Below are 26383 nucleotides of genomic sequence, written 5' to 3' on the forward strand. Positions count from 1 at the left end.
CAACGATCTCCAAATACAACTAAAGATTAAAAATCAAGCTAAAAACCTAATCATGTTGTTGACTATTGCTAACTAGTTAGTAGAGCATATTAAAAACACCTAGAATACAAATATTGCCTCTAAATAATTACAAAGCTTTTCTAGCATTGTAATTTAGAGCATGCTGGCTGCAGGTGATACCTCACAAAGAAAACAATGACTGGTAGTTGTACTTTCCTCCTAATATTAAATAGATTTTCCTTCCCAGCAGGGCCTTGAACAGTGGTTTGCAGGTGGGGATCTGCAGATAAATGTTGGAGCAGGGATGTGTGTGTGTGATGCAGTGTTGGCTTCAAGGAACAATTTTGTTTCAAAGGAAGGGGTTTTATTACCAAGATAAACACCAAGATGAGCATTAATCGTTACTTTATGCAGAGAAACAGGAAGAAGTGTTGATAACTGCTTAAAGATCCTCACCCAGTCTGCTCAGCAGCACTTTGGGGGCTCAGCCTGAGCTGAAATGACAAAATTTAACAAGTTTCTGTCTTTTTAACTAGAACTTACAGCACTACAGAATCCCCTCCTGTTTGTGTTCTGTTTCTATTTGCTTCATGTTTATTTTCCTGTATTTATTTTTAATGCCAGCAGCCATTCCAGGTTTTTATCCAGCTCTCCTATTGGCATTTCCACACTTGCACATGGACTCAGAGTTTCACCAGCAGGCATTCAACTTGTTCTTCCTTTCTGATTCCCACCATGCTAATTAAGATGTTCTTCTGTAATTACCCCTCCCTTCAGTGACACATCATTTCTGCTGCCTGGGGACAGTCAGAGCAGCTCTCCCTGTGCAGCCTTGAGCTGCTCCCAGGGGTTCTCAGGGATGGAGGACAGGACAGGGATCACCAGTAGATACAGAGGAGATGACAATCAAATTTATCCACACCTTTGGCTGCTCCTTCATTGAAAAATGAATATGAAAATGTGTTTGGAAGTTTAGCAGTTGATCCAAACCCATAGGGGTGTTCACCTGGAGATGAGAAGGATCCAGGGAGAGCTCAGAGCCCCTTGCAGAGCCTAAAGGGGCTCCAGGAGAGCTGGAGAGGGACTGGGGACAAGGGGTGGAGGGACAGGACACAGGGAATTGCTTTAAACTGACAGTGGGTGGGTTTAGATGGGATTTTGGGATTGCAGGAATTGTTCCTGGCAGGGTGGGCAGGCCCTGGCACAGGTGCCCAGAGCAGCTGGGGCTGCCCCTGGATCCCTGGCAGTGCCCAAGGCCAGGCTGGACACTGGGGCTGGAGCAGCTGGGACAGGGGAAGGTGTCCCTGCCATGGCAGGGTGGGATTTGTAGTCTGTTCCAACTTAAACCCTTCTGGGATTCCATGATTTTTTTTTTTTCCATATCAGTTTGCCTTGAGAAGTCTTCAGATATTAAATCCATTTTATAAGTTCTGCAGCCGTGTGTATTAACTTAAATTACTCCCCAAACAGGTAAATAAACTAAAATGTGACCTAAATTATCAGCCAGTTTGAGAACAGAGTTTGCTGGAAGGAAGCAGAGCTGTTGGTCACCTGCAAAGGGCTGGATGTGCCAGCCTGGGGTCAATGTGAATAAAACTAAAACCAGATTGATGTCTTTGCCAAGGAGTGGACTTGGAGGATATTTAAGTGTCTGTGGAAAGATACCATGGGCAAAACAAGGTTTGTCCTGACTCTCCTGAGCAGTCCTGAGCCATGCACTGTTACCACTGAAGATGAACAGATCACACGGACACAGGTCGAGGTGTGGTGAAAAGAAGAGAAAGTTCATTTTTCCTGCCAGGATTTATAGGCTCCTGACCACAGCCAGGGATTGGATGGTCAGGATAACACTTTCTCACTGCACTGGCCATGAGAGAAAGAGCAGAGTTTATTTTTCCTCCCAGGATTTATAGGTTTCTGACCACAGCCAGGGATTGGATGGTCAGGATAACACTTTCTCACAGCATTGGCCATGAGAGATGCTCATCACAAGACGTGGAACACAAGGAATGTACACATATCTATGTTTACAGTTCCTGTCCTGGGAAAGTCCTTAGAAAACCATGGCAGCAAGCTCAGAAGCTGAGTTTTCAGGGTGACAATGCACAGAGCTGGGATGGGCTCAGCTCCATCTGCAGCCTCATCTGACACAGCCAAGTTCAACAATGTGTGATTGTGCCTGGAGCTGGCACATCACTGGGACTGATGGCATGGGTGGAGGAGATGGGAGGGATGGGCTGTGGAATGTTCCCTTGTAGACATGAGCCCCGTGTTTGCTGTGGCAGGAGCTCGTTAAGAGCTGTTTTGACAATTAATGTTTGGATTTCTGAGATGGCCCTGTCTTATTTCCATTTCACAGTAGGAAACATTGACTTTGTAGAGCCCCAGCTTCTGTTCTGGTCAGGGGTTGTTCCAAAGTTCTTCTGATGTCCCAGAACAGCAGGTCCTGGTCTTTCCTTCTGTATTCATGGAGTTTGTAGGTGCCACAGAGCTCCCATCAGCTACCTCAGCATCTTCTGGAAAATCCAATATTCCCACATGGACAAAATCAGTCCTGGAGGAGTTCAGATCTCAGCTCCATTGCAGGAGAAAAGCAAATTCCAGGAGTGCTGCTCAGGTGGAATTTGGGGATTAACCTCTAAGTGAGAGGGCTCAGAGCACACACAGGTGACCTGGTGGCATTTTGGGTTTATCTCAATTGCTCAGACTGATGTGGAAATAAAGATTGGAATTTGGAATTAATGCTGATCTTAAAAGTAACAATAAAGGCTCAGTGCATTTATGGAGGGAAAATTCCTGAGTGTTCTCCTGGGCTGTGGCACAGAATCACCTGGAAAACAGCTCAGATCAGGGGATTTGTAATTTTGTCAAACCATAGAAAGAACCACTTCTTCTCTAAGTCATTCTGCTGGGATTTTTACCAATTTTTAATGTTTTTCCTCCTGCACTAAAGGCCAGAAAAGATGTGGACATCATTACCAGGCTTTTAGCAGATAGGCAGAGAGGGAGGATGGACAAGAAGCTCCCATTTATGGGATTTTACTCCATCTGGAGCCTTGGGAATGGGTTGGATTGGTACTACAACACTTTCACACACCAGAGGGGAAAACTAAACTTTCTTTTGGATGTTTTTTACTCTTTCTGTGGTTTGAGAGAGATCTGGATGGTGCTGCTCTTCTGGTTTTATGGAATTTACTGGATTTTGGTGGTGTTTTTTTAAGCATCACTGTATCTGAAAATACCACATGGTGAAATGAAAACTTGGGGTTGGTTTAGCTAGAGTGCTCAATATGCTCATTTTGAAAAGATTTCTTCCTTGAGCAGAATATTGACTTTCCAAATGCAAATGCTGATATTGTGTGATATTTTTAGGTGTGCTGTTTATTACCTTGCAGAGGCTTTAATGTCTGAGCAATTTTTAGATGAAGAATATGTCGCAAAAGCTTCAGCGATAAACCCATGAAATTGAAAATTGGAGACTTTTCGAGATGAGGCTTTTTTTTCTGTTTCCTTAACAGAATTTTGCATATCCATTAATGAATTTTAATGATAGAATTATCTCCATTTCATTCTGTGGTTCTCTCTAGCAATATTCTGTTGTGATAGGCAGTATTATGTTGCATTATCCTAAGTGATGGATTCCTTTCCTTTGCTTTTTGCCAGGGGAGTTTCGTGGCCTGCATGACAGCCATCCTGAGGCAAATGGAGGATTATCACTATGCCCATTTAATCAAGACTTTTGGCAAGATGAGGTCAGATGTTGTGGTGAGTTTCATTTGTTTTATCTCTTCATAAGATTGTGTTTGGTTTCCTGGTACTGGTCATTAAATGCACTTGTGAACAAAATGTGTTTGGCATTCCAGGTTTAATATCAAATAATTCTTTGGGCACTGTGACATGCACAGGAGTACAGCTGGAGCTGTTCAGTGTTTTAAAACATGAGATAGTGGATTAAAAGAAAGCAGTAAAAAAATAGTAGTGATGAGACATTACAAAAAGCTAGTAAGGAAAGAAGAAAAAGAATATAAAAAAGGCTTTCTTAGGAAAGGAACTTTCAGTGTTAAATCTTCCAGATGTCCTGATTTCGTTTCTCAAAGTAGCTTTTACTTAGAGATCTGCTCACTTTCACTTTTATGCAAAACACTTTAACCTTAAAGATGCCCTTAGTTGTTAAATAAGCAATAATAATTGAAATTTGTCTTCTCAGAGTCGTTGGGTAGCCTGGCTGAGGCAACAACCCGAGTTAATTAAAGCATAATAGAAGGGAGTTTATGGCTGAGGAGATCACTGTGTAATAACCTGCAAGTGCTGCTGCCATATGGGCAGGCAGGGCTGGGAGGGGACACCCAAATCCCTGGCTGAGCTCCAGCAATCCGTGATGAGCCATCCCCTGCCACCCTGGGGATGCTCCAGGCAGCTTCCACCTGCCTTTGAATCCTTCTGCAGCTCCTCTTCTTCCTTCCAGCCCCGCCAGAACAACACCAGCACCTTCCTTTTGTGTCATTTTTGTTTGGAGTTGCCAGTTTGTCTTGAATTTGTGTTACTCTTCCTTCTGCCTGTGTTGGACAAGGTTTGGGCTCTTTGCCCTGTTGCAGTTTTCAGGTGCTGAAGCCTCTTTTTGCACCTGCTCTGGCATCTCCAAAGCTCAGAGCTGCTGTTTTTGGAGGGGGAAGGCAAAGTTCAGCTGCAAATTGCTGGAGATAGGATCACTGCATGGATCCTTTGGGATCCTGGAGCATTTACATGGATGGGCACTGGCAGCAGAACATTCCCAAACTAAATGCAGATAATAATGGGCTGAAAAGAATGGTTATAGCAGAGAGAAGAGAAAGTCAGGGTCTTTCTTTTGTGTAATTCTTATATTTGGACTTCCCAGTTTGTCTGGAATTTGTATTCTTCTTTCATGCACTGGGCAAGGTTTGAGCTCTTTGTTTTCAGGTGCTGAAGCCTCTTTTTGCTCCTAGCCTGGCATCTCTAAAGCTCAGAGCTGATTTTAAATAATATTCATTAAGGTGTGGAGGTTTTATGGCAGAGCATTGTTAATCCTGTGAGTAAAGGGAACTACAGTGAGTAAACTGAATTTTCTTTTTTTTTTTTCCCCATGGTTTTTCCACTTCTTTAACCCAACAGTTTTTTGAACCTCTCTCACTGGACTCACCCAGCTGAACTGAAATCCAGGAGTCTTTGCTTTTACACCCAGAACTGGAGGTGAAAACTGCACTTCCTATTGCAGAGGATTCAGTTTAATCACAGAGCAGTGATTTAGAACTGAGACTAAATTCAGCCAGGCAGAAATGAAAAGCTTTTCCTTAAAAAAAAAAAAAAAAAAAGGCAAGAAAAAGGGAAAACTTAAGTTGTGATTCCTTTTTCACCACTGGAGACCCTTAAATCTTCCTTCAGCCTCTGCTCTCGCTCAAGCAGGGTTGGAAGCTCAGGGCTGGAAGTGCTGGAGGAAACTTTATGGTCTGTGTTATGTAGGTGGCAGGTTTAGATTATTATAATGGTCATATTTGGCCTCAAAAATCTGCAAAAAGATGAGGTGGAGTGCAATAAAACCAGTGTTTTACCTCTCTGCAGAACAGAGAGTTTAGATTTATTAAGGAATGTCTGTTCAAAGAAGAATTTCTTGCTTTAAGATCCCTTCCAGCGCAAACTCTGCTGTGATTCTGTAAAATCCAAATCTGTGATTCTGCTGTCATCCTGAGATGAAACAATATCTGAGATCAGGGAGGTTGTTTCTGGGATTAACTGATTTTTTTTCCTTCTTTTTACTTGGTAAAAAATATTTTGATTTGAGACTCGTGTGGTTTAGTTGACAAAAATTTCCTGTTACTGTTCTGCTGTGTGGAGAATCTCAGGATGAGCTCAGGCTGTTTCCTTTCCATCAGTGCATGGGAATTTTTTAGGGGTCTTACCTGCAGTGAATTCTATTTCCTATTAAATAGGATTTGTATTTGGAGTTGGAGAGAGAGCAGGAGTTGTAACCCTTCCTCCTTTAGTACAGGTTTTTATGTTTGCCTTGCTTCCAGTTATACTGAAAATCAGCAGTTTTTTCTTGTCCTGGTGGCTTCCCTCTCTTCCCAGCCCCTCAAAAACCCTGAGTTTTCCTCATAAAATGAGGATAATTCATCCAAACCATTTGCTTTTCTATGAGAACCATAAAATGGAAAAAAGAGCAATATTATGAATGCATAAACCCCAGGTGAGCATCAGGAATCTTTTATTTGATCAATAATTAGCTCAGTTGTTACAGAGCATTATTTAAAGTGCTGGGTGAGCGTGGGGTTATTAAAATGTAAATATCAGGGGATGGAAATGCAGAGCTGAATCAGCAAAGTAGGTCAGAACCCCCAGGCTTAGGAAGGAACCAAATCATCAACAATGGAATTCTTTCACCAAAACACAGGGAAAATGAGCAGGGAAATCTGCAATTTGAGCTCCTAAATGAAGGCAGATTTTCCTGAGCTGGAGGAAAGGCTCTGGGATGAGTGTGGCTGCACACAGTGGTGACATCTGAACCAGGAGCAGCTCCAGCCTTGCTCTCCATCCTGTTCATGCCAGAGAATCAGGATCTGGCTCGCTGGGCACGGTCAGAGCTTGGATTTGTTGCTCCTGAGGCTCTTCTGCCACTTTACAATTCTGGGATTCTGTGATCCTTGCTGATGTTGTGTGGTAAAATAACAGAGGAGCTATTTTACCAGGAATATTCTGCACATGGTGGTGCCCAGTGCCCTGGAAGTAAACCCAGAATAGCTGGGGTTAGAGGGGACCTCTGGAAATCACCCAGTCCAAGACCCCATGAGGGTCCAGGTGGGTCTGGAATGGCTCCAGAGAGGGGGAAGTTTCATCTTGCTTTGTGAAATAAGAAACCTGGAGAGAGAATATTTACCAGGGCCTGGATGGACAGGAGCCAGGGAATGGCTCCCAGTGCCAGAGGGCAGGGCTGGATGGGATTTTGGGAAGGAATTGTTCCCTGTGAGGGTGAGGAGGAGCTGGGATGGAATTCCCAGAGCAGCTGGGGCTGCCCCTGGATCCCTGGCAGTGCCCAAGGCCAGGCTGGACATTGGGGCTGGAGCAGCTGGGGCAGGGGAAGGTGTGGAACAAGTTGGGCTTTAAGGTCCTTCCCACCCAGAGCATTCAGGGATTCTGGGATTCTTCATCTGCAGTCCTTGTCCTCAGCATCTCTGCAGTTCCCTGCATCCACTGACAGGGAATTTCTGAGCCAGGAAAACATTTGAGCAGAGCAGTGGATTAAAAGATAAATCTGCTGAAGATCCTGGCTCCCAGACCTGAAGGAAGACTGATGGGAGCAGGGACTTCAGACTGGTTTCTCACTGAAAAGGTTACACGGAAACCAGTCTTAGTTAAAAGTCCAGTCGATGGAACATATTGGGGATTTTTTTTGTAGGCATTTGACATTTTAAAGATAGACCAGATAAATACCATTACTGAGAAACTGTATCAAAGGGAAGATATTCTAACCTTGGAATAAAAGTCCATTTTCATCTCTGTGTGAAGTGGATCAAGGACTTTCTGCATGAAGTTCTCTTTTCCCCTTTATCTTTCTCGCAGCATTTGATATTACAGAAATTGTTAGATAGCAATTACAGATTCCCAAATTGTAGAAGATGATTTACATTGTAAAGTACACAAAGTTTCTGGTCCAAAGAATTGTTTGTTTATAGCTGAGTGGAAATAAATTGCTTTATGCTGATAAATTAACTTGTTCTTGGGCTGGTTTTCACTTGCAGAAGCAATTCCTGCTGCTCCCTTTAGGGAGGGCCCCTCTCAATTTTAGGGTGTCCAAACCATTCTTGTCCTCTGCCCCAGGTGGGGGTGGTGATTTGAGCTGGAAGGTGTTTTTATTCTAATACATAAATAATCTCCATTTTTGGAGAATATCCATGAAGGGAGGGATTATTCATCACCTGACTCCAGGGAGTTTTTTTAATGCAATCCTAAGGGTTAAATAAATATTTAGCTTGGTTTTTTTAGCTGTTTCCATGAGCCAGTGTGCTTTTATCAACTTCCCAAGGGTGTGTCATGACAGGTGTGTCACAATACGTGAAGGAACTGGGAGATTTTGTCCATAGTATGATAAAAATGATGTTTTTTCCAGCAGAATCTCCTTTTGGATAACTGATGAACCAGTGCTTGGCCTTGATGAATCCCATGGGTTGCTTCGATGTGGGATTATTGTTGTTGTCATTTCTGAAATGGAATTATTGTAGGATTTATGGACATCATGTATAAATGTGCTTGAGTAGGATTGAGGTGTGTTTTTAATGAAAAACAGCTTTTTGAGGAAGCAGAACACAAAGACCCCTTGGGAGTGCAGTCATTAATAACTGCTGCCATCCCTTGGAGTTTCCTGCTCCCTTTTCTCCAAACACCATCTCTTCTTTTAGGATTTCCTGATGGAAACATTCATCATGTTCAAGAACCTGATCGGGAAGAACGTCTATCCCTCGGACTGGGTGATCATGAACATGATGCAGAACAAGTGAGTACAGAGGGAAAAGCTCCGGAGCTTTCCCCATCCAGCGGCTCCGGCTCTGCTCCGGCACAACGGGGTTGCTTGGAAACAGCAACCACGAGGCTGCAGCCAGCCTGCCCTGGCTTCTCCTCCTTCTCTGATGCAAAGAATTATTGAAAAATTGGCTCTGGAGGAGCGTTTTAGCTGCCTGGTTTAGGGCTCTTGGAGTCCACCAAAAATTAAGGGTGGCGTCAGTCTGAGAACCTGGATTTTGGAGCCAACTGCAGGTGCAGTAAAATTCTATCCATATCTTAAAATATTCCAGTTTATTCTTTGGAGGATGAATTGCATGTTTTGCATATGACCTCAAATTAGGTGGTGTTGTACACAGTTGTATGTCCAGAAATGATTTCATTGGTCTTACAAGGAAGAATTAAAAAAGCTTTTAAATCCAAATTCCACCACCCCAGTAATGGAGAGAGAGGCTGAAAGTGTTCCTAATGCTCATTTTTTTTCCTCAATAATTGCAGTTCTGTCATTATTTAGCATTCCTTTGTGCAGTGTTTTATGCTGGTGACATTTTATTAAGTGTGTCAAATGCTTTTATGTGTACTGAGATGAAAGTATAAGGGAAAAACATTATATTTACCAGTTGCCTGGAGAAATCTCTTCTGCATTTACTGGGAGCTACCATGGCTGTAAAGTTGTCAACGTTTCCTTATATAAAATCCTGAACCACAGCTCCTGCTCTCCTTATAAAAATGCACCATAACTTTAATCTTGGCTTCTGAAGTCTCCTTAACTCCCTAATAAAATCCATTCTGAATAAATTGGAGTCAGGAGATTGAGCCATCTTTGGGTTCTTCCTGCTGGTTTGGAATGCTTGGGAAGCACCTGCTCTTTGAAATAAGGAGCCCTTTGAGAGCTAATGAGGAACATCTGAAGCCCTTTGGATTTATTTCTTTTTTTATTAATTTTGAAAGTGGTTTTGCTTCTTCAGCTCTGAGTGGAAGCAGCTCTTGGAGGCTGTGCTGGAGGTGTTGGTGTCTCCCAGCGTGTGTTACCTGTGAACAGGAGAGCTCTGGGTTACCTGAGAGGTTGAACAGGATTATTGGGAGGGTTTGTGTTTGGACATTGTTAATGCCTTAAGTGGCATTGCTGTGGAATGTGTAAAGTTCCTGCAGGGAGTGTTCCTTGGGACACAGGAGGGACATGAGCTCAGGGACAGCATCACAGGAGGCCACGGAGCTGCTCCAGGGCTGGAGCCCCTCTGGAGCCAGGCTGGGAGAGCTGGGGGGGCTCAGCTGGAGAGGAGAAGCTCCAGGGAGAGCTCAGAGCCCCTGCCAGGGCCTGAAGGGGCTCCAGGAGAGCTGGAGAGGGACTGGGGACAAGGGATGGAGGGACAGGACACAGGGAATGGCTCCCAGTGCCAGAGGGCAGGGCTGGATGGGATTTTGGGCAGGAATTCCTGGCTGTGAGAGTGAGGAGGAGCTGGGATGGAATTCCCAGAGCAGCTGGGGCTGCCCCTGGATCCCTGGCAGTGCCCAAGGCCAGGCTGGACATTGGGGCTGGAGCAGCTGGGACAGGGGAAGGTGTCCCTGCCATGGCTGGGTGGGATGGGTGGGATTTGAGGTCCATTCCCACCCAAAGCAGTCTGGAATTGTGTTCCCTTCACATTTTTGCCAGGTGACCTCTCAGTGTTCACTTGGGTGGGGATTTCACCTTGGTTTTTATTTGGCACTGTGAAATTCTGGCCATACAAATGAAAGAGCAAAGGTACAAAAAGAACCTTTCCTTGCATTGTTTCTTTCCTTAAATCACAAAGGGATCCTTCCCCCAGGCAGTTCCTCATGGAAAATTTGGAGCAATACAAAGCACGATGGTTCACAGTTAGGACAGAGGCTTGGAATTTTTATCCTTAAAAATAGTTTTGTCTTTATCCCCTGCTGAACATGAAGTCCTGAGGAGGCAGAAATGGGATGTGCTGATGATCTTTGGTTCTTCCTGACTCCTCTCAGTGCCTCTAGAATATCTGAGTAGTATTTAAAGTTAAAAACATTTCCCAATCTTTTTGGTGTTGATGATTATCTTCAGATGTCCTAAGGAGGGTTGTTCATCCCTAATTCCTTCAGTCTTTCATTCCCATTGCACCACCTCCTTTGGAAATGCTTCTCAATTGATTTCCATGCTTTTCATTTTTCCTGTTGGAGTTAACGTGGTTTCCAAACCCAGAAAGCTGTATTGTAAAATATCTTGTTTTGTCCATCTGCTCCATTTATTTTCATCCTTATAAAGTTTTATTGAAGAAAACCAGATGAAATTTAAGAACAAATTCTGTCTTTTAAAGCTGTGGTGTCCCCTCCATAGAAATAACTCTGAAAGTGCAATTTTGTGTTGTTTTTGAAAGCACCTCCTTGGGCAGTTTCTGTGCCAAATCAAAGGAACTAAACTTTAAATATATTCACAGTTTCATTTGTTTCCTGCATGGAATGTATCTGGTAGTGTGAAACAATGGGGAAAAGAATAAAAATAGCTGGGAAATCAAGCTCTAATTCTTCCTTTAGACCAGTTCTTTAGGAGGCTTTTCCTAAAACTCCTCTTCCTGCAGTGCTTTGCTTCCAGATTAAAATACTCTGGATTAAGCAGTGGATTCACATACTCTGGATGAGATAAAGTTGTAGCCATGGGGGAAGAGGGGAAATGGAGAAATGCATGTGAATATCTGGATTACAGGGAATATTTGCAAATAAAAGTTTAGTTCAAATTTAGTATAGTATTTTCTTGACCTTCACTAGTGGGATAAATATATAGAAATATATTTTTTTATGTATATTATATATATAAAAATTCTGTACATTCATTAAGAGTGACAGAAATTACTCTGAAAACTTTGCCTGCCTGTTTTTGGTCCTCTCTCTTTCCTACCTCCCAGTACTGCTGTGCCAGGCTCAGAATCACATCCCAAGTTCAGGATCACATCCCCAGTTTGGGATCACATCCCAAGTTTGGGATCACATCCCCAGTTTGGGATCACATCCCCAGTTCAGGATCACATCCCAAGTTCAGGATCACATCCCCAGTTTGGGATCACATCCCAAGTTCGGGATCACATCCCCAGTTTGGGATCACATCCCCAGTTTGGGATCACATCCCAAGTTCAGGATCACATCCCCAGTTCAGGATCACATCCCCAGTTTGGGATCACATCCCAAGTTTGGGATCACATCCCAAGTTTGGGATCACATCCCCAGTTTGGGATCACATCCCAAGTTTGGGATCACATCCCCAGTTTGGGATCACATCCCCAGTTTGGGATCACATCCCCAGTTTGGGATCACATCCCCAGTTTGGGATCACATCCCCAGTTTGGGATCACATCCCAAGTTTGGGATCACATCCCAAGTTTGGGATCACATCCCCAGTTTGGGATCACATCCCAAGTTTGGGATCACATCCCCAGTTTGGGATCACATCCCCAGTTTGGGATCACATCCCAAGTTTGGGATCACATCCCAAGTTCAGGATCACATCCCCAGTTTGGGATCACATCCCCAGGTCAGGATCACATCCCAAGTTCAGGATCACATCCCCAGTTTGGGATCACATCCCCAGGTCAGGATCACATCCCAAGTTCAGGATCACATCCCCAGTTCAGGATCACATTCCCAGTTTGGGATCACATCCCCAGTTCAGGATCACATCCCCAGTTTGGGATCACATCCCCAGTTTGGGATCACATCCCCAGTTCAGGATCACATCCCCAGTTTGGGATCACATCCCCAGTTCAGGATCACATCCCCAGTTTGGGATCACATCCCCAGTTTGGGATCACATCCCCAGTTTGGGATCACATCCCCAGTTTGGGATCACATCCCAAGTTCAGGATCACATCCCAAGTTTGGGATCACATCCCATGCCTTTGTTCCAACACCACAGGGTATCACGCTGTGTTCCCACCTTTCATGCTGAAATGAACACAAGAAATCTTCATATCTAACAAGATAATTTTTTCCTTTTTTTTTCTGTAAAATATTTGATTTACTGACTTGTCTAATGTAGGAAAATTCTCATTTTAGCAAAGCAGTTTGTTGGTTCAGAGCCCAAGGTTTTGGTGTTATTTGATATTTGATATCAATTATAGCAATAATTAGCAATTTGATAGAATTGCCACCAGTGTGTTCAAGGTGACATTGGTTTGCAGGTGCCTGATCAGCATTTTGGTGGTAAAAGAATTCATTTTAGGGATAAAAGAAGAGAATATTCAAACTGATGCAGTGGCTTTTCCTTTCATTTCCAAATTTTGGTCCAGATCAGCCCCTGGTTTACTGTAAACAACAATATCCAAGGAAAGGAGATGGAAAAAAACCCACTGAGGGATGACAGAGATGGATAAGGGATCATTAAATGTGCTTTTGAATCAGCTCCTTGTAAGGAGGAGCTGGAAATGTTTTCTAATTCCTTTTAGGATACTTGTCCACCTCTAAATTCCAGCTGCTGTAGGGTTTGTCTGTGCCCACATTTTCAGGAAGAGTTATTCCAATTCAAGCCATAATATCTTTATTAAATGGTTTTAAACAATCAGGGAGTTTTCCTGTGTTTCTGGGTAGGGCTGGGAAGTGCTTTGGAGGCAGATTCTTCATTCCAGGCATCTCCAGGAAAACACACGCCAGGAGTTGGAACTGTAAAAGCAGTTACAAAAAAAAGCAGGGATTTTGTCTTGTTTCCATTTCCCCCCATCGAAACCATGTTTTGAAATGATTCCGAAATGTTTTAGAAATCGTTGTTTACTTTTGTCAGAAGCTGACAAGCTAAACTTAGGTTCCTCCTAAACACATAACTCAGAACATGAAAGCAATTCCTCCCTACGGTTCCGTAAATGAAAATAATTTAGTCTTTGGTCTTACTTTTGGCATTTGAGACAATTCAGTTCCTTTGGTAAGACCTTATGATATATTAATTTGTAGCTGCTACTTTCATCTGCAGCCGTGCCAGTGGAAGCTGAGTTGCCTGTGAAAAGGGAATCTGATGTTTGCTGTTCTATTTTTTGTTTCTAATGTCCACATTTACATAAAATACCTGTTTGTTTTGCCTTTTGAAGTCGGAGAGAAAGGGATGAGATGAAAATGAGGTTTCTTGTCTCTGCTTTTTTGGGTTTTTTCAGAGGAAATGGAGCTGGCCTGGGGATGGAATCTGGGTGGTGTTACCTGTTGTGTCAGGGAGGGTTAGGTTGGATATCAGGAGTTTTCTTCCCAAGGGATGGTTGGGCACTGGGAAAGTTCTCAGGGAATTGTCACAGCCCCAACCTCTGCTCTGAAATATTCCCATATTATGTCCCCTGTTCCCAAATCCAAACCACCACCCCACACCTTCCATGGAGAAGATGCCCTCAACCCTCAACCCCACCAGCCCAGAACCTCCATGAATTTTCTGTGTGAGGAGCCAAAAAAGAGCCTTGAAAAGAGGAGGACAAAGGATGAGGGAGATGCTCTGGATAAACATGTCCTGGAATGTTTATTTTTGGAGCTTCCAGGGAAATGTAGGCAGTTCTGCTGCCTGGTTGTCATAGCAGTACCTGTCAGATCCGTGCTGTGCTCTCAGAATTACCTCCAGTGATGTTTGTGACCGTCCATCAGCAGTGGGCAAACCCTGACGCGCGTCAGGAACCGCAGCAACTTCTGCAGAACTCGGAACCTTCAAAAGCAGCTCGGGCTTCAGCAGCCTCTGAGTTTATCCTTCCTGACAAGGCACCCAAAGCCAAACTAAAATCAGGGTTTAGCTCATGGAAATTTGGCTTAATTGCAATGTTCTGCTGGGTTTGAGGCAGGCTTATGGAAACAAAAGCAGGATGGTTTTAATAAATGTATGAAAATAGGCTCTTTGCACTTACATAATTGACCAGTCAAGTTGCATCCATCAGATGAGTGCAAGTGCAAAAGCTCTCATTTAAAATCCATCCCAAGCTCCTGCTGGATGAGGGGTAGTTTTTGTAACAGGGAAAAAGAGGCCAGAAGGATGGCAAAGCTTCTGGATTGAAAACTACAGGAAGAGCAGGGTGCCCCACAGTTTCACAGCCTATCAGGTGAAATTAAATCTATGGGATTGGGGTGGAGGGAGCAGAAAAAAGCTTTTAAATCATCATTTCATTTCCCAAATCCCATCATGGGTTCAAGCCTGTGTTAATTCCATGTTCAAAGACATTGTTCATGGCCTTACATTGCTCCAGGGGAGGTTTAGATGGGAGATGAGGGAAAATTCCTTCATGGAAAGGGTTGTCAAGCATTCACCAGGGCAGTGGTGGAGTCCCCATCCCTGGAAGTGTTCCAAAAACATCTGGAACAAGATGGGATGAGGGTTGGACTCGATGACCTTAAAGGTTTTTTTCCAGCCTTTACCACTCAATTTTATGACTAGTGGATGTTACTTGAAAATCTGAATTTATAACTGGGCCCTGATCACTTAAATATTTCCTCAATATATGTTTTAGTGGAATAGGGTAACTGATTTACATTTCCAAATTGGAATTGGGATGAAGGAAGTGTTTGAAATGCAATTATGTTTTAGGAGGCCAAGGGATGCATTGTTTCAAGAAGAGTTTGAACAGTACAAAAAGCTTGGATTAGAAGGAATTGCTGCTACTTTTCCTGACTATTAATGCATTTCCTACAGGACTCTGTTCTTACTTAGAAAGTTTAAGAGTCCAGACATGCAGCTTGAACAATCCAATAATTTAATTCAGGGCTGGAATGCAATAAGACTTCAAATGGGAGCAATTTTGTTTTTCTTTAGTGCTGAGTATTTCTCTCTGTACAAAACACTCCCACTATTTCCCATGTATAGACTGAGAATAACAATTTTCAAAGCTTGTAACTTCCTTAGGAGCCAGTTCTCAAAATTAACTTGAGTGCCCCAAAGTTTGCTCTTCATCTGGGAATAAAAGACATGAATGCACATTGAGAAATCATCTAAAATTTCTCTACAAGCAGGGATGTTTTTTGCTGTCCATAAAACCCCGTTGCATAATGTACTGACCTTTTCAGGAAAGACCTTGCAGGATTTTTGCTTTAGCATTGTACCTGTCAGATTAACTGCACCTGGGAGGAAAATGAATGTACTTGACTGTGTTTGAAATAACAGGGTATTTTCTAATTCAAAGAGCTGAGATTCCTTGAAGGAATATTCTTCAGCAGGGCCTCTTTTCCCTTGATGGTTTCCACCCCATAGCAGGTGGTTTTCTCCCAGCTTTTGGAGTTACAAATGTCCCTGGAATTGGTGGAATCTTGCCAATGGTGTGGTTGTGAGAGGTGATGAGCAGTTGGGGCAGCCCACTGGATTTCATGATCTGGTTTTCTCCTTAATTTCTGTAATCTGTGATCATTTATGATGGAAAAGTCATGGAAGGAGGGCAGAGTTATGTGGGATTTTGGGAAGAAATTGTTCCCTGTGAGGATGGTGAGGGGCTGGGATAGAATTCCCAGAGCAACTGTGGCTGCCCCTGGATCCCTGGAAGTGTCCAGGGCCAGGTTGATGGAGCTTGGAGCAACCTGGGATAGGGGAAGATGTCCCTGCCATGGCAGGGCTGGGAATGGGATGAGATTTAAGGTCTTTCCCAGCCAATCCAGTCTGGGATTCTGAGAAGCGCCCGGTGAAGCTGCCAGTGTTGGGATGGGGGTGTGAGATGTCCCAGCCCTCCCAAACCCATCTGCTCCTTTTTTGAGCACTCCTTCCATCTATTTAGGTCATGATTAATCCCTCCTGGGGTCTAGAGGTGGAATAATGATTTCCAGCACTAAAATAATTACCTTGACAATCAAAATTGTATCATCTTAATTATGGTTTTTGTGTGTTTGGAACCATCTTGGGTTTTTGGGAAGATTCCTGCAGCAAGGTGGGCTTGGGCTGGTGACCCCATCCAGCATCCACTGTGATGCTGCTTGTTCTGGGTTTTATTATTGTGCTTTCCTTGACAAAGACATTTCCCTATCCCTAAAGGTGGATGGGATTTGTGTCCTGCCAGGAATGGAGATCTCGGAGCCACGGCAGCTCTGTAAAACCAGGAGAAAGCTGTTCCAGGTGCTCTTCATCCTAAAGCACAACTTGCTTTTAATTTTGCTTCCCAAATACCACTGTGGAACATCAGCTCCACCTTCATTGCTCAGCAGCAGCCCCGTGACTCTTCAGCTTTGATTTGCCACAAGAAAATTCCAGTGACTTGGAAGCAAAGGATTGTGTTAGGGAACAGCTCTTCCTGCACTAGGGAGAAACACAGAGGGATGAAATGATCCCAACTGCTGCTGTTCTTCAGTTCAAGGGGAAAAAGGTGAACTAGGGGTTTTTTAGAGTTGTTTTTTTTTTTCATCTTCTGTTAAAAGAAGAAATTTTTGCTATTTTTGGCACCTTACAGAATTTTAGGTGGTGAGACAGCACTGAGGTTTAGACCTGGAAAATTCCTGGGCACGAGCTGGTTGTCCTCCTTGGAGTGGGGTCAGATTGAATCTCTTCAAAACCTTTTGAATTTGTCTTATAAAGCTGGAGAACTTCAAGGAATCTGTGGGTTTATCATAGAATTGTTCAGGTTGGGGAGGAGCTCTGAGTTCTGAGTCCAGCCTCAACCCAGCAGCACCACCTCATCCTCAAATGACACATCCACACATTTTGTGAACATTTCCAGTCTGGTCTCCACCAGGACCTTGCTGGACAACCCTTTCCATGAAGAAATTCTCTTTAATATCCAACCTAAACCTCCCCTTGCAACTTGAGGCCGTTACCTCTCATCCTGTCACTGTTATTTGGAATAATTAATCCAATTAATCCAGGGGACTTCCCACGTTACTCTGTGGCTTTTCCATGGAGGATATTTCACAGGGAATCACAGGGAGGAGTGGCTGCTCCTCCCAAACACCAGTTTGCCCTGCTGGTTGTCACCCTGGGGTGTTTTACCTGCTCTAAAGTCACGAGCAGTTGAGAGGCACCTCCCAGTCTGTCATTTCCCAGACTGGCTCAGAAATTGGATATTTTAAGGAAAAATAAGGCACAGGAGCTGCACACAGCCGAGTGAAAGAGGCAGCGTGGCTCAACTGCTACCCTAAGAAAAAGCAAGAGAATGTTTAAAATTCCTTTTTACTCCCCACTTTTTGGAAGCATCACCCACAGGATGCAGTGCAGGTCTGGTTTCCTTTGTTTTTAACAAGATCCTTGGAAAGCCAAGTCATTTTTTTTGGCTATTTGCCCTCTCTTTTTTCCCAAGTTGCATCTTGACGGTGTTGAGAGCCGCTGGGTTTAACACATTGTTTTGAAAGAAAGCTGTGAGAGGTTATTAGCCTGTGTGTCATGGTAATTCTCTGCTAAGAGCTAATTGAGACCTGAAGAAGCCTTGCCAAAGTAATTTCAAATGGAACACAGTGATTCCAATATTATTTTCCCTTCTGGAATCTAAACCTGGGTTGACATTAAGGTGCTTTGGGATGACTGTACTCAGAAGCCTTTTAGCAGCCAATATCTTTATCAGTTTGTGTTTTATGATTTTGTTTTTTTAAATCAAATTAAGCAAGAAGAATCCAATGTATTGTGCAGTAAATGATGGATAATAATGTTGTTCCATGTTTTTGGTTCTTGTTTTGTGCTCTAATTACTTCAGGAGTAGCAGAAACCCTTGGCAGATTACATTTCCTCAGACAGATCCTTTAGTGTAAGCCTTCCTTTCATTTAAAGTTTTCTTACAATTTCCTAATTACAACTGAAAAAAACCCTTAACTGTCATTTTAAATTTTATATTTTATTTCATGATTCTAAAGTTCCTTCCTCCACTGCTGCCTGAACCCCCTCCAGAGGCCCTGGTGTGTAGATACTCAAAGCTTTGCTCTCTCTAGGATGAGCTCATGAACATTTGAATCCACATTATTGTACCAGTGTGGGTGTTTGGGATGAAGCTGCATCCAAGTATTTGCTTTCTCATTTCATGGAGCTTTGGGGACTTTTCCAGCTTTATTCTGCTTTTCCTGGCTCCTCAGAGCCAGTTTTGGTGCCTGCAGCACCACATTCCTTGGGACCACCCCGAGGAGTTTTGCTCTGTGTGTTCCCACAGGAAAAATAATCCTTGGGACGTGTGACCCAAACTAAGACTAATTAAGATAAGACTGATGAAGACCCAAACTAAAACTAATTAAGGTAAGACTGATGAAGACCCAAGCTAAGAGTGAGAAAATGATGATGCTGCCCTTTGGTGGTGGGAATCCAACGACCATGGAGCATCCTGGTGGCACCTGGGCACACGGGTCAGGCGTGGCTTTGGAATTCCAGGTTGGACTCGATGATCTTTGAGGGCTTTTCCAACCTAAATAATCCCATTATTCTGTGGTGGAAGGGAAAAATGTTCTACCTTGGTACCCCCCTGGATGTGGCATTCCAGTTAATAATTGGAATTTTGGTGCCCTGGCTGCACATTTTTGTGCGCATTTAACCCCCCCAGGAAGGGTGTCCACGTCACAGCCCCAAATCTGAACGTTCTGGGATGTTTTTAGCACAGGATGTAAGGCATGAACACCATGTGGGAACACTTGGTGCTTATAAAAGCAGCAGCGTGAAGGAGGTAATTAAATAAAGCTGAAGGTGTTAAATCCCAAAGCAGGGTTCCATTTTTACCAAGTCAAAGCTAACACCACGTGATGTTTATTTTTAACAAGGAAGGTGTGGAAACTTTTCACTTCAAATCATTGTTTTTCCACATCAGGATCATTTCAGTTACTACCATTGCCCATTTAAAAATACCCAGGGAGTGAAATATGGGCTGCTTTATCACACTTGGGGTTTATTCATCTTTTCCAGTATTGTAAAAAAACCACCATATTTCAGTCTTGAAAAGTAACAAAAAATGGTTGTTTGGATATGATTTTCAGGCTTAAATGCATTTTTGGCTGTTAGAGTGGAATTCAGATTTCTGTAGTGAGCTTTGCACTGAAATTCCAGGGGTTTGACCATCAATGAGTGACTCCAGGATTTTCAGCACTTAGAGCAGCTTGACTAAACAGAGATATTGTACATACTATAAACCAGTACTTTGCTCTTAATGTAGTATTTTTTTAATAATTCACAAGAATAATGTCCAAACCAGTTAATAATTTAATACAGTTTGGGTAAAATATTCCTAAAACCCTGCTTGCTTTTACCTTGCCAACACATTCCTTTTCTGAATATTCACCTTTTTCAGTGGCTGACAATGGTGCAGCGTTTTGGCTTCTGAGAGCAGCAGCCTCAATGCTTAAAAAGCCAGCAAGGCCTTTTCTGGGGTTATTAAATTTTAGGATCAGAAATATTTCATGAACATATTCTAGAAAACAAGCTTTTATAGTTGGAGTATGAGAAAGCTCAGCTGCTATAGGAAAAACTGGAGAGGTTTTTTTTTTAAATAAAAAGGAAATTATTCCTGCTCTGACATAACAAATGGGTGATTGTAGGACAGGAAGAGTTCAAAGCATATTCAGGGAGAAAAGAGGTGCCAGATCACTGGCTATCACCAGTTTGAAGGTTTATATCAGTGAATATAAGCACTGAAAAGTCATCTTCTCTCTCTCTCAATGCATTGCAGGCAGAGCTTGAGCTCAGCCTTTCTTGATGGATGTTTCTCCTTTTCCATCAAAGTGTTACAGGAAAGCAGACATGTGCAGGTAGTAAAACAGAGAGATTTCTGGATCTTGGGATGAACAGGCTGAACTGAGAAGGTAAATTCTTGATTTTTTTTATCATTAACCAAAATGAGAGAATCTTTAGGTTCCAGTTGATGGATATAGTTTATCATTTGTGTTAGAAAATATCCATCCTGAGGCACACACTGTGCAAATCCTGTTCCTTGAGTGGCTGAACTTTAAACTTCCAGCATGTTTTTCATTTGGGATGTTCAAAGCAATAACATGAAAGATATTAAAAGCAAACCTTTTTCTTCTTTAAATTCCTTGTATATAAACATTCACCAAACACCTGTTGAGCTGCAGAGGGAATTTGCTGTCAGTGTGTTCAGGGATCTGTTTGGATTTGCTCTGCCTGGGACAGGCACTTTGCTCTCTCAGCTTTTTCAGACTTTTTTTTTGTCCTGGATGGGGGAAGGGCATTTCCCTGCACCTTCCATCTTTCCCTGAGCCTGTCCATGTTCCCAGCCTGCATCCAGAGCATCCAGGCACTCTGGAAATGTCTTTGCTGTTCCTGCTGTGACCTTCCCCACCCCTGCCTGACTTCAGCTTCCCTGAGCCCTTGTCTGGAGACTGGGGAGAGCACCCACCTGCCCTTTGTGGGAGTTGTTTGCTGTTTGCCAGCAGCTCCAGGAAAAGGGAAGAATAATAATGGATGGCTGCTGCAGAAGGTGTGAAAGCTGTCATTGCTCAGGTCACTCTGGTTATCCGTGCCATGAAAAGTCTCTCTCTGCCAGTGGCTTCAGAGAGAGGGAGCTGAACTGGAGCACCTGATCCCTGCTCCCAGCTCTGCTCCCATTCCCTGTGGAGCTGCCGGGTGACAGAGCCACCTCTCCATAACCCCCGGCACTCCTGGGGTACAGCATCACCCCCTGGCTCAGTTTGGGAAGTTTTGGGCAGTTTGGTTGCCTTGGGCAGCTCTCTGCTGGATCAGGTGTCCCCTGCAGCTGGTGCAGAGCCAGCACTAAAGCTCTGCCTGCTGGGGAACCCGGGATGCAGGTGCAGCAGCACTTCGGTGGGAATGCACAGGGCAGGAGAAGACTTCTGGAACATGAACAATGAAATGCATCACAGCATGGGGTGAGTCAGCTCATCCTCAAAAACTCTGTGAATTGAGGCCACCAGATGGGCTCCTGCTGAGTCCTCCTTGACTGGGATGGATGGATGATGGATGATGGATGATGGATGGATGGATGATGGATGGATGGATGATGGATGGATGGATGGATGGATGGATGGATGGATGATGGATGGATGGATGGATGGATGGATGATGGATGGATGGATGGATGGATGGATGGATGGATGATGGATGGATGGATGATGGATGGATGATGGATGGATGATGGATGATGGATGGATGGATGATGGATGGATGGATGGATGGATGGATGGATGGATGGATGGATGATGGATGGATGGATGATGGATGATGGATGGATGGATATGGATGGATGATGGATGGATGATGGATGATGGATGGATGATGGATGGATGGATGGATGGATGGATGGATGATGGATGATGGATGGATGGATGATGGATGGATGATGGATGATGGATGGATGATGGATGGATGGATGATGGATGGATGGATGATGGATGATGGATGGATGGATATGGATGGATGATGGATGGATGATGGATGATGGATGGATGATGGATGGATGATGGATGGATGGATGGATGATGGATGAATGGATGATGGATGATGGATGGATGATGGATGATGGATGATGGATGATGGATGGATGGATGGATGATGGGTGATGGATGGATGGATGATGGATGGATGGATGATGGATGGATGATGGGTGATGGATGGATGGATGATGGATGGATGGATGATGGATGGATGGATGGATGGATGGATGGATGGATGGATGGATGGATGATGGATGGATGATGGATGATGGATGATGGATGATGGATGGATGGATGATGGATGGATGGATGGATGGATGGATGGATGGATGGATGGATGGATGATGGATGGATGATGGATGATGGATGATGGATGATGGCTGGATGGATGATGGATGGATGATGGATGATGGATGATGGATGGATGATGGATGGATGGATGGATGGATGGATGGATGGATGGATGGATGGATGGACAAACAAACTGCACAGGAAGTAGGGAAGGCTTTCAACAGTTGTATCCTCCCCGTTTCTAATTTAATTTATTTTTTCTCATCTTCCATCTGAAAATATATTTTGGTTCCTGTCACAGACAGAGGAGCAGTGATTCTGTGTTAACAAAAAATCATCTTTATGACATTATGTACTTCTTAATGCTGGAATTTTCCTTCTGAGGGCTCAGGCACGCCCTGGGTTTGTTCCTCTCTGTGTTTGGCTGTTAAATTATATTTACTTTGTATGATTTGCCTGTAGCTGGTCTGGTCAGATCTGCACTATGTGAGGTGTAACAGAAAAAGATGCAGGAAAAGATAATTGAGGATTTTCTGCCAGTTCCCTGATAAAGATACCCAAACAGAAACATTTCTGGGATGAGTTTCAGTTGCAAGTTCGCGTCAGTGAGGTTTTTAAGGGAGGTGTGATACTACGATGCCTTTGTGAGGATTCACTCTCCTTCCCACACTTGTCTCATGTTCTTCCTTCTGGACTGTTTTGCATCTTCTCATGCAGAAACTATGTTTCATTTTTAAAAATCAAAGTGAAATTGCCAACTGTCAAAACCAAACATGTTTTCTGTAAGTTCTTGAACACGGACTTGTTATTTGTCAGACTATTTTTGACAATGTGCTCCTTCCACAACCACTTCAGTTGCATCTCCTCAAGTAAAACAAGGAAAAATGTTTCTTAAGGAAAAATATTTCCATTTTTTGAGGTATGAAGCACAGTTATTACCTGATATTTGGTGTATCCTGGGCTGTACTTTCCTGTTTTGGTGTAGCCTCAAACACTTTTTAGACTTAGAGATGTGCATTCAGCACTTACCAGAGTTTGTATCCCTGTAAATATTTCTTAGCCAGTTATCTGTTCCAGATAAACCTGTAATTTTCAGTGTTTTTGACAGAATTTAAGGATTTTAGGCTCTTTAAGAATTATTCTTCATCTTTTCCAGTTTGTCCAAAGCTCCAAAGCCTCTTTTTCCCTCACCATGTTCTGACACTGCTGAGGGAGCAGTGGGGCCTTGGTGCTCCTTGAGGGACGCTCTCTGGGCCCTTCTGGAATGTCTTTTGAGCAGTGGATATGGAATATATCATGGAATTATAGGATCCCATGCTGGAGGAGCATCTCAGGGATCATCTGGTGCTCTGTTCCTTGGGAAGAGCATAGAGGAAAGCGAAGGAAGGGAGTTTGGTTCTCCTTGGAGAGCACGTTCTGAGCTCTGCTGTGATTGTCTCTTGATGAGGGGATTCTCACTCTGCCTGGAATCATGGACCCACAGGATGGTTTGGATTGGAAAGGGCATTAAAGCTCATCCCATTCCACCAGTTCCACCTTCCCCTGTCCCAGCTGCTCCAGCCCCAATGTCCAGCCTGGCCTTGGGCACTGCCAGGGATCCAGGGGCAGCCCCAGCTGCTCTGGGCACCTGTGCCAGGCCCTGCCCACCCTGCCAGGAACAATTCCTGCCCAAAACCTCACCTAACCCTGCCCTCTGGCAGTTTGTACCCACTCCTCCTTGTCCTGCCTCTGTTACCGCTGAAGATGAACAGATCACACAGGCACAGGTCGAGGTGTGGTGAAGGAAAGAGCAGAGTTTATTTTCCCCCCCAGGATTTATAGGCTCCTGACCACAGCCAGGGATTGGATGGTCAGGATAACACTTTCTCACTGCACTGGCCATGAGAGATGCCCATCACAAGACGTGGAACAGAAGGAATGTACACATATCTATGTTTACAGTTACTGTCCTTAGAAAACCATGTCAGCAAGCTCAGAAGCTGAGTTTTCAGGGTGACATGCCTCTCCAGTTCCTGGTGAATTGTCCCTCTCTGGTTTCCCTGGAGCCCCTTTAGGTGGTGCAAGGTGCTGTGAGGTCTCCACACCACCTTTTCTTCTCCAGGTGAGCAATCCCAGCTGTCCCACCCTGTCTCCATCGTGGAGGTGCTCCATAGCCTCTATCAACTTTGTGGCCTCCTCAGGACTTCCTTCAACAGTTCCATGTCCTCACGTTGAGGGCCCCAGACCCGTTTGCAGTACTCCAGATTGGAACCCACTGCTTCATTTCTCCTCTTTCAATTTACAGTTTTCTGATCAGGCCTAATGAAAAAAATCCACCATTGTAGTAAACTCTTGCCTCTGGACTGCAGAGGGTGAAAATCCCCCTCTCTGCTTTGCTGCTCAGAGCTCAGGAATCCCAAACAAGGAATGGAAAACCCGAGGGAGTTGTGAGATGGTCACCAACCAGTCAGGGGTGAGGTGGGGTTTGAAATTCTCTGTATTTATCTTTAAAAGGCCCTTGCACTGTTTGCTGTGTGTTCTGGGTGATCTATAGCCTCACCCAGGGCTTGTCAAACACCACTGGAAGGAGGCAGTTGGCTTAATTAAAGCAGATCGACGTTTTTACAGCTTCCTATATTTTAGCTTCTGCCAAGACAACTGACAACAAGAAATGAGGAATTTATGAAGGAATCATGAAAAATTTATGCTGGCATATGAAATTTATTCATCCAGCATAGAAAGTGTGCTTTAAATTCTGACATCAGAGCTGCTAATAGGAAATTTGGAAATAGACTAAAACTGTTGATTGTTTTGTATGAATATGGAGATTCCACACTGGATTTCCATCCTGTGCTTCGTATTTCACAGAGCCATGGAATGGTTTGGATAGGGAAGAACCATAAAGATAAATCTTGTTCCACCCCAACCACAGCAGGGACACCTTCCCCTGCCCCAATGTCCAGCCTGGCCTTGGGCACTGCCAGGGATCCAGGGGCAGCCCCAGCTGCTCTGGGCACCTGTGCCAGGGCCTGCCCACCCTGCCAGGGACAATTCCTGCCCAAAATTCCATAGGAATCCACTTTCCTTCTGCTTAATGCCATTTTCCCTTGTCCCATCGATGCAGTACTTGTTGGATTTTTAGCTTAGAACTGATTTTGTTTCACTCTTCATCAGGATTTCAAACCTATTATTTGCATTAGTCAAAACTCATGGAATAGAACCCCTTAGAAGAAAACTGGAGTATTTCCAATGACAAATTTATATCAAATCCTTCAATATTAAATCTTTAAGAAAAACCCCAAAACCTCAACACTCATGTGCATTTAAAAAAAAAATTAATAAGTTTAGGTATTTATTTTTTCATGCTTTGTTGAGCACTTTCAGGATATTATCTTCACAAAGCAGAACTCGGTGTGTGGACGTACAAGTCCACAGGGAAAATAACAATATTTATATTTTCCTCAGTCTCATTTCAGCTCGACTGTTGCATTAATTTCCTCTGTAACTTCTGACATCTGTAGCATGAATTGCTAATTTGTTTGGTCTGAAAGTTGGTGGGAAATAACAACTCCACTGAAGCTGGAGTGCAAAGGCACTGTTGAGTTTTGTGCTCTCCTGACGTGACCGACTCCTCCATTTTATGCTTAACCTGGATTTGATTGAAATTTGTAAACTTTGCTCGTACATGGAGATTTGTATCAGAGCTCGCTGTTCTCTCTGCTGTAAAATATCTAATCCCTTCTACTTACATGTTTCTGTTAAAGCTGGTCCCTTGTTCTGACATGGAGATCCTCCCTGTACGAGTGTGATGGATGAAACACGGAGCTGGCTGTGATTTAATTCGGGGAGAGCTTTGTTAGAGCTGATAAATAGACAGGGGTTGTTTTATCACACCCTGGAGTGGGTTTTGGGCAGAGATGTGGGTGTGGGATGAGCACTACGGCTCCAAGACTCGCCAGTCATGGAAATTAATCTCCAGATCTGGGGAAGCTCAGTTCAGTCTGTCAGGGATGTCTCACATGGAATGAGATAATGATGCACCACAATTAGCTGAGATGGGCAGATTGAGATGAGGTTTACGGGCACATGAGGTTTTTCCAAGTTTTTCAGCTCATTCAGTTGAAAATCCAGAAGGGCTGGGTTGTGTTTTGTGGATAGATATGTTAAATAGCAAATAAATGCTGTGAAAGCTTGGTGGGTGCCAAGGGCAGGTTCTTGTGCAGTAGAAGAGATTTGCTGGGTTAAGGAGTGGGACAGGACAGGGGGGGAATGGCCTTAAGCTGTAAAAAGGCAGGATAAGGTGGAATATTGGGAG

The 26383-nt window shown here is 43.7% G+C and overlaps 1 protein-coding gene across 5 annotated transcripts in view; it reads left to right on the plus strand.

The window, feature by feature from the left end:
* DOCK1 (dedicator of cytokinesis 1) overlaps positions 1-26383 on the plus strand; it is a 266167-nt gene that overhangs the window by 144335 nt on the left and 95449 nt on the right. For all 5 annotated transcript variants that reach the window (XM_058841868.1, XM_058841871.1, XM_058841867.1 and 2 more), the window contains exons 28-29: positions 3664-3765; positions 8409-8503. In XM_058841868.1, coding sequence (XP_058697851.1) covers positions 3664-3765; positions 8409-8503 — 197 coding nt within the window. The remainder of the gene's footprint in view (positions 1-3663; positions 3766-8408; positions 8504-26383) is intronic.

Source organism: Poecile atricapillus, chromosome 6 (assembly GCF_030490865.1).
Source record: "Poecile atricapillus isolate bPoeAtr1 chromosome 6, bPoeAtr1.hap1, whole genome shotgun sequence".
Lineage (NCBI taxonomy): Eukaryota > Metazoa > Chordata > Aves > Passeriformes > Paridae > Poecile > Poecile atricapillus.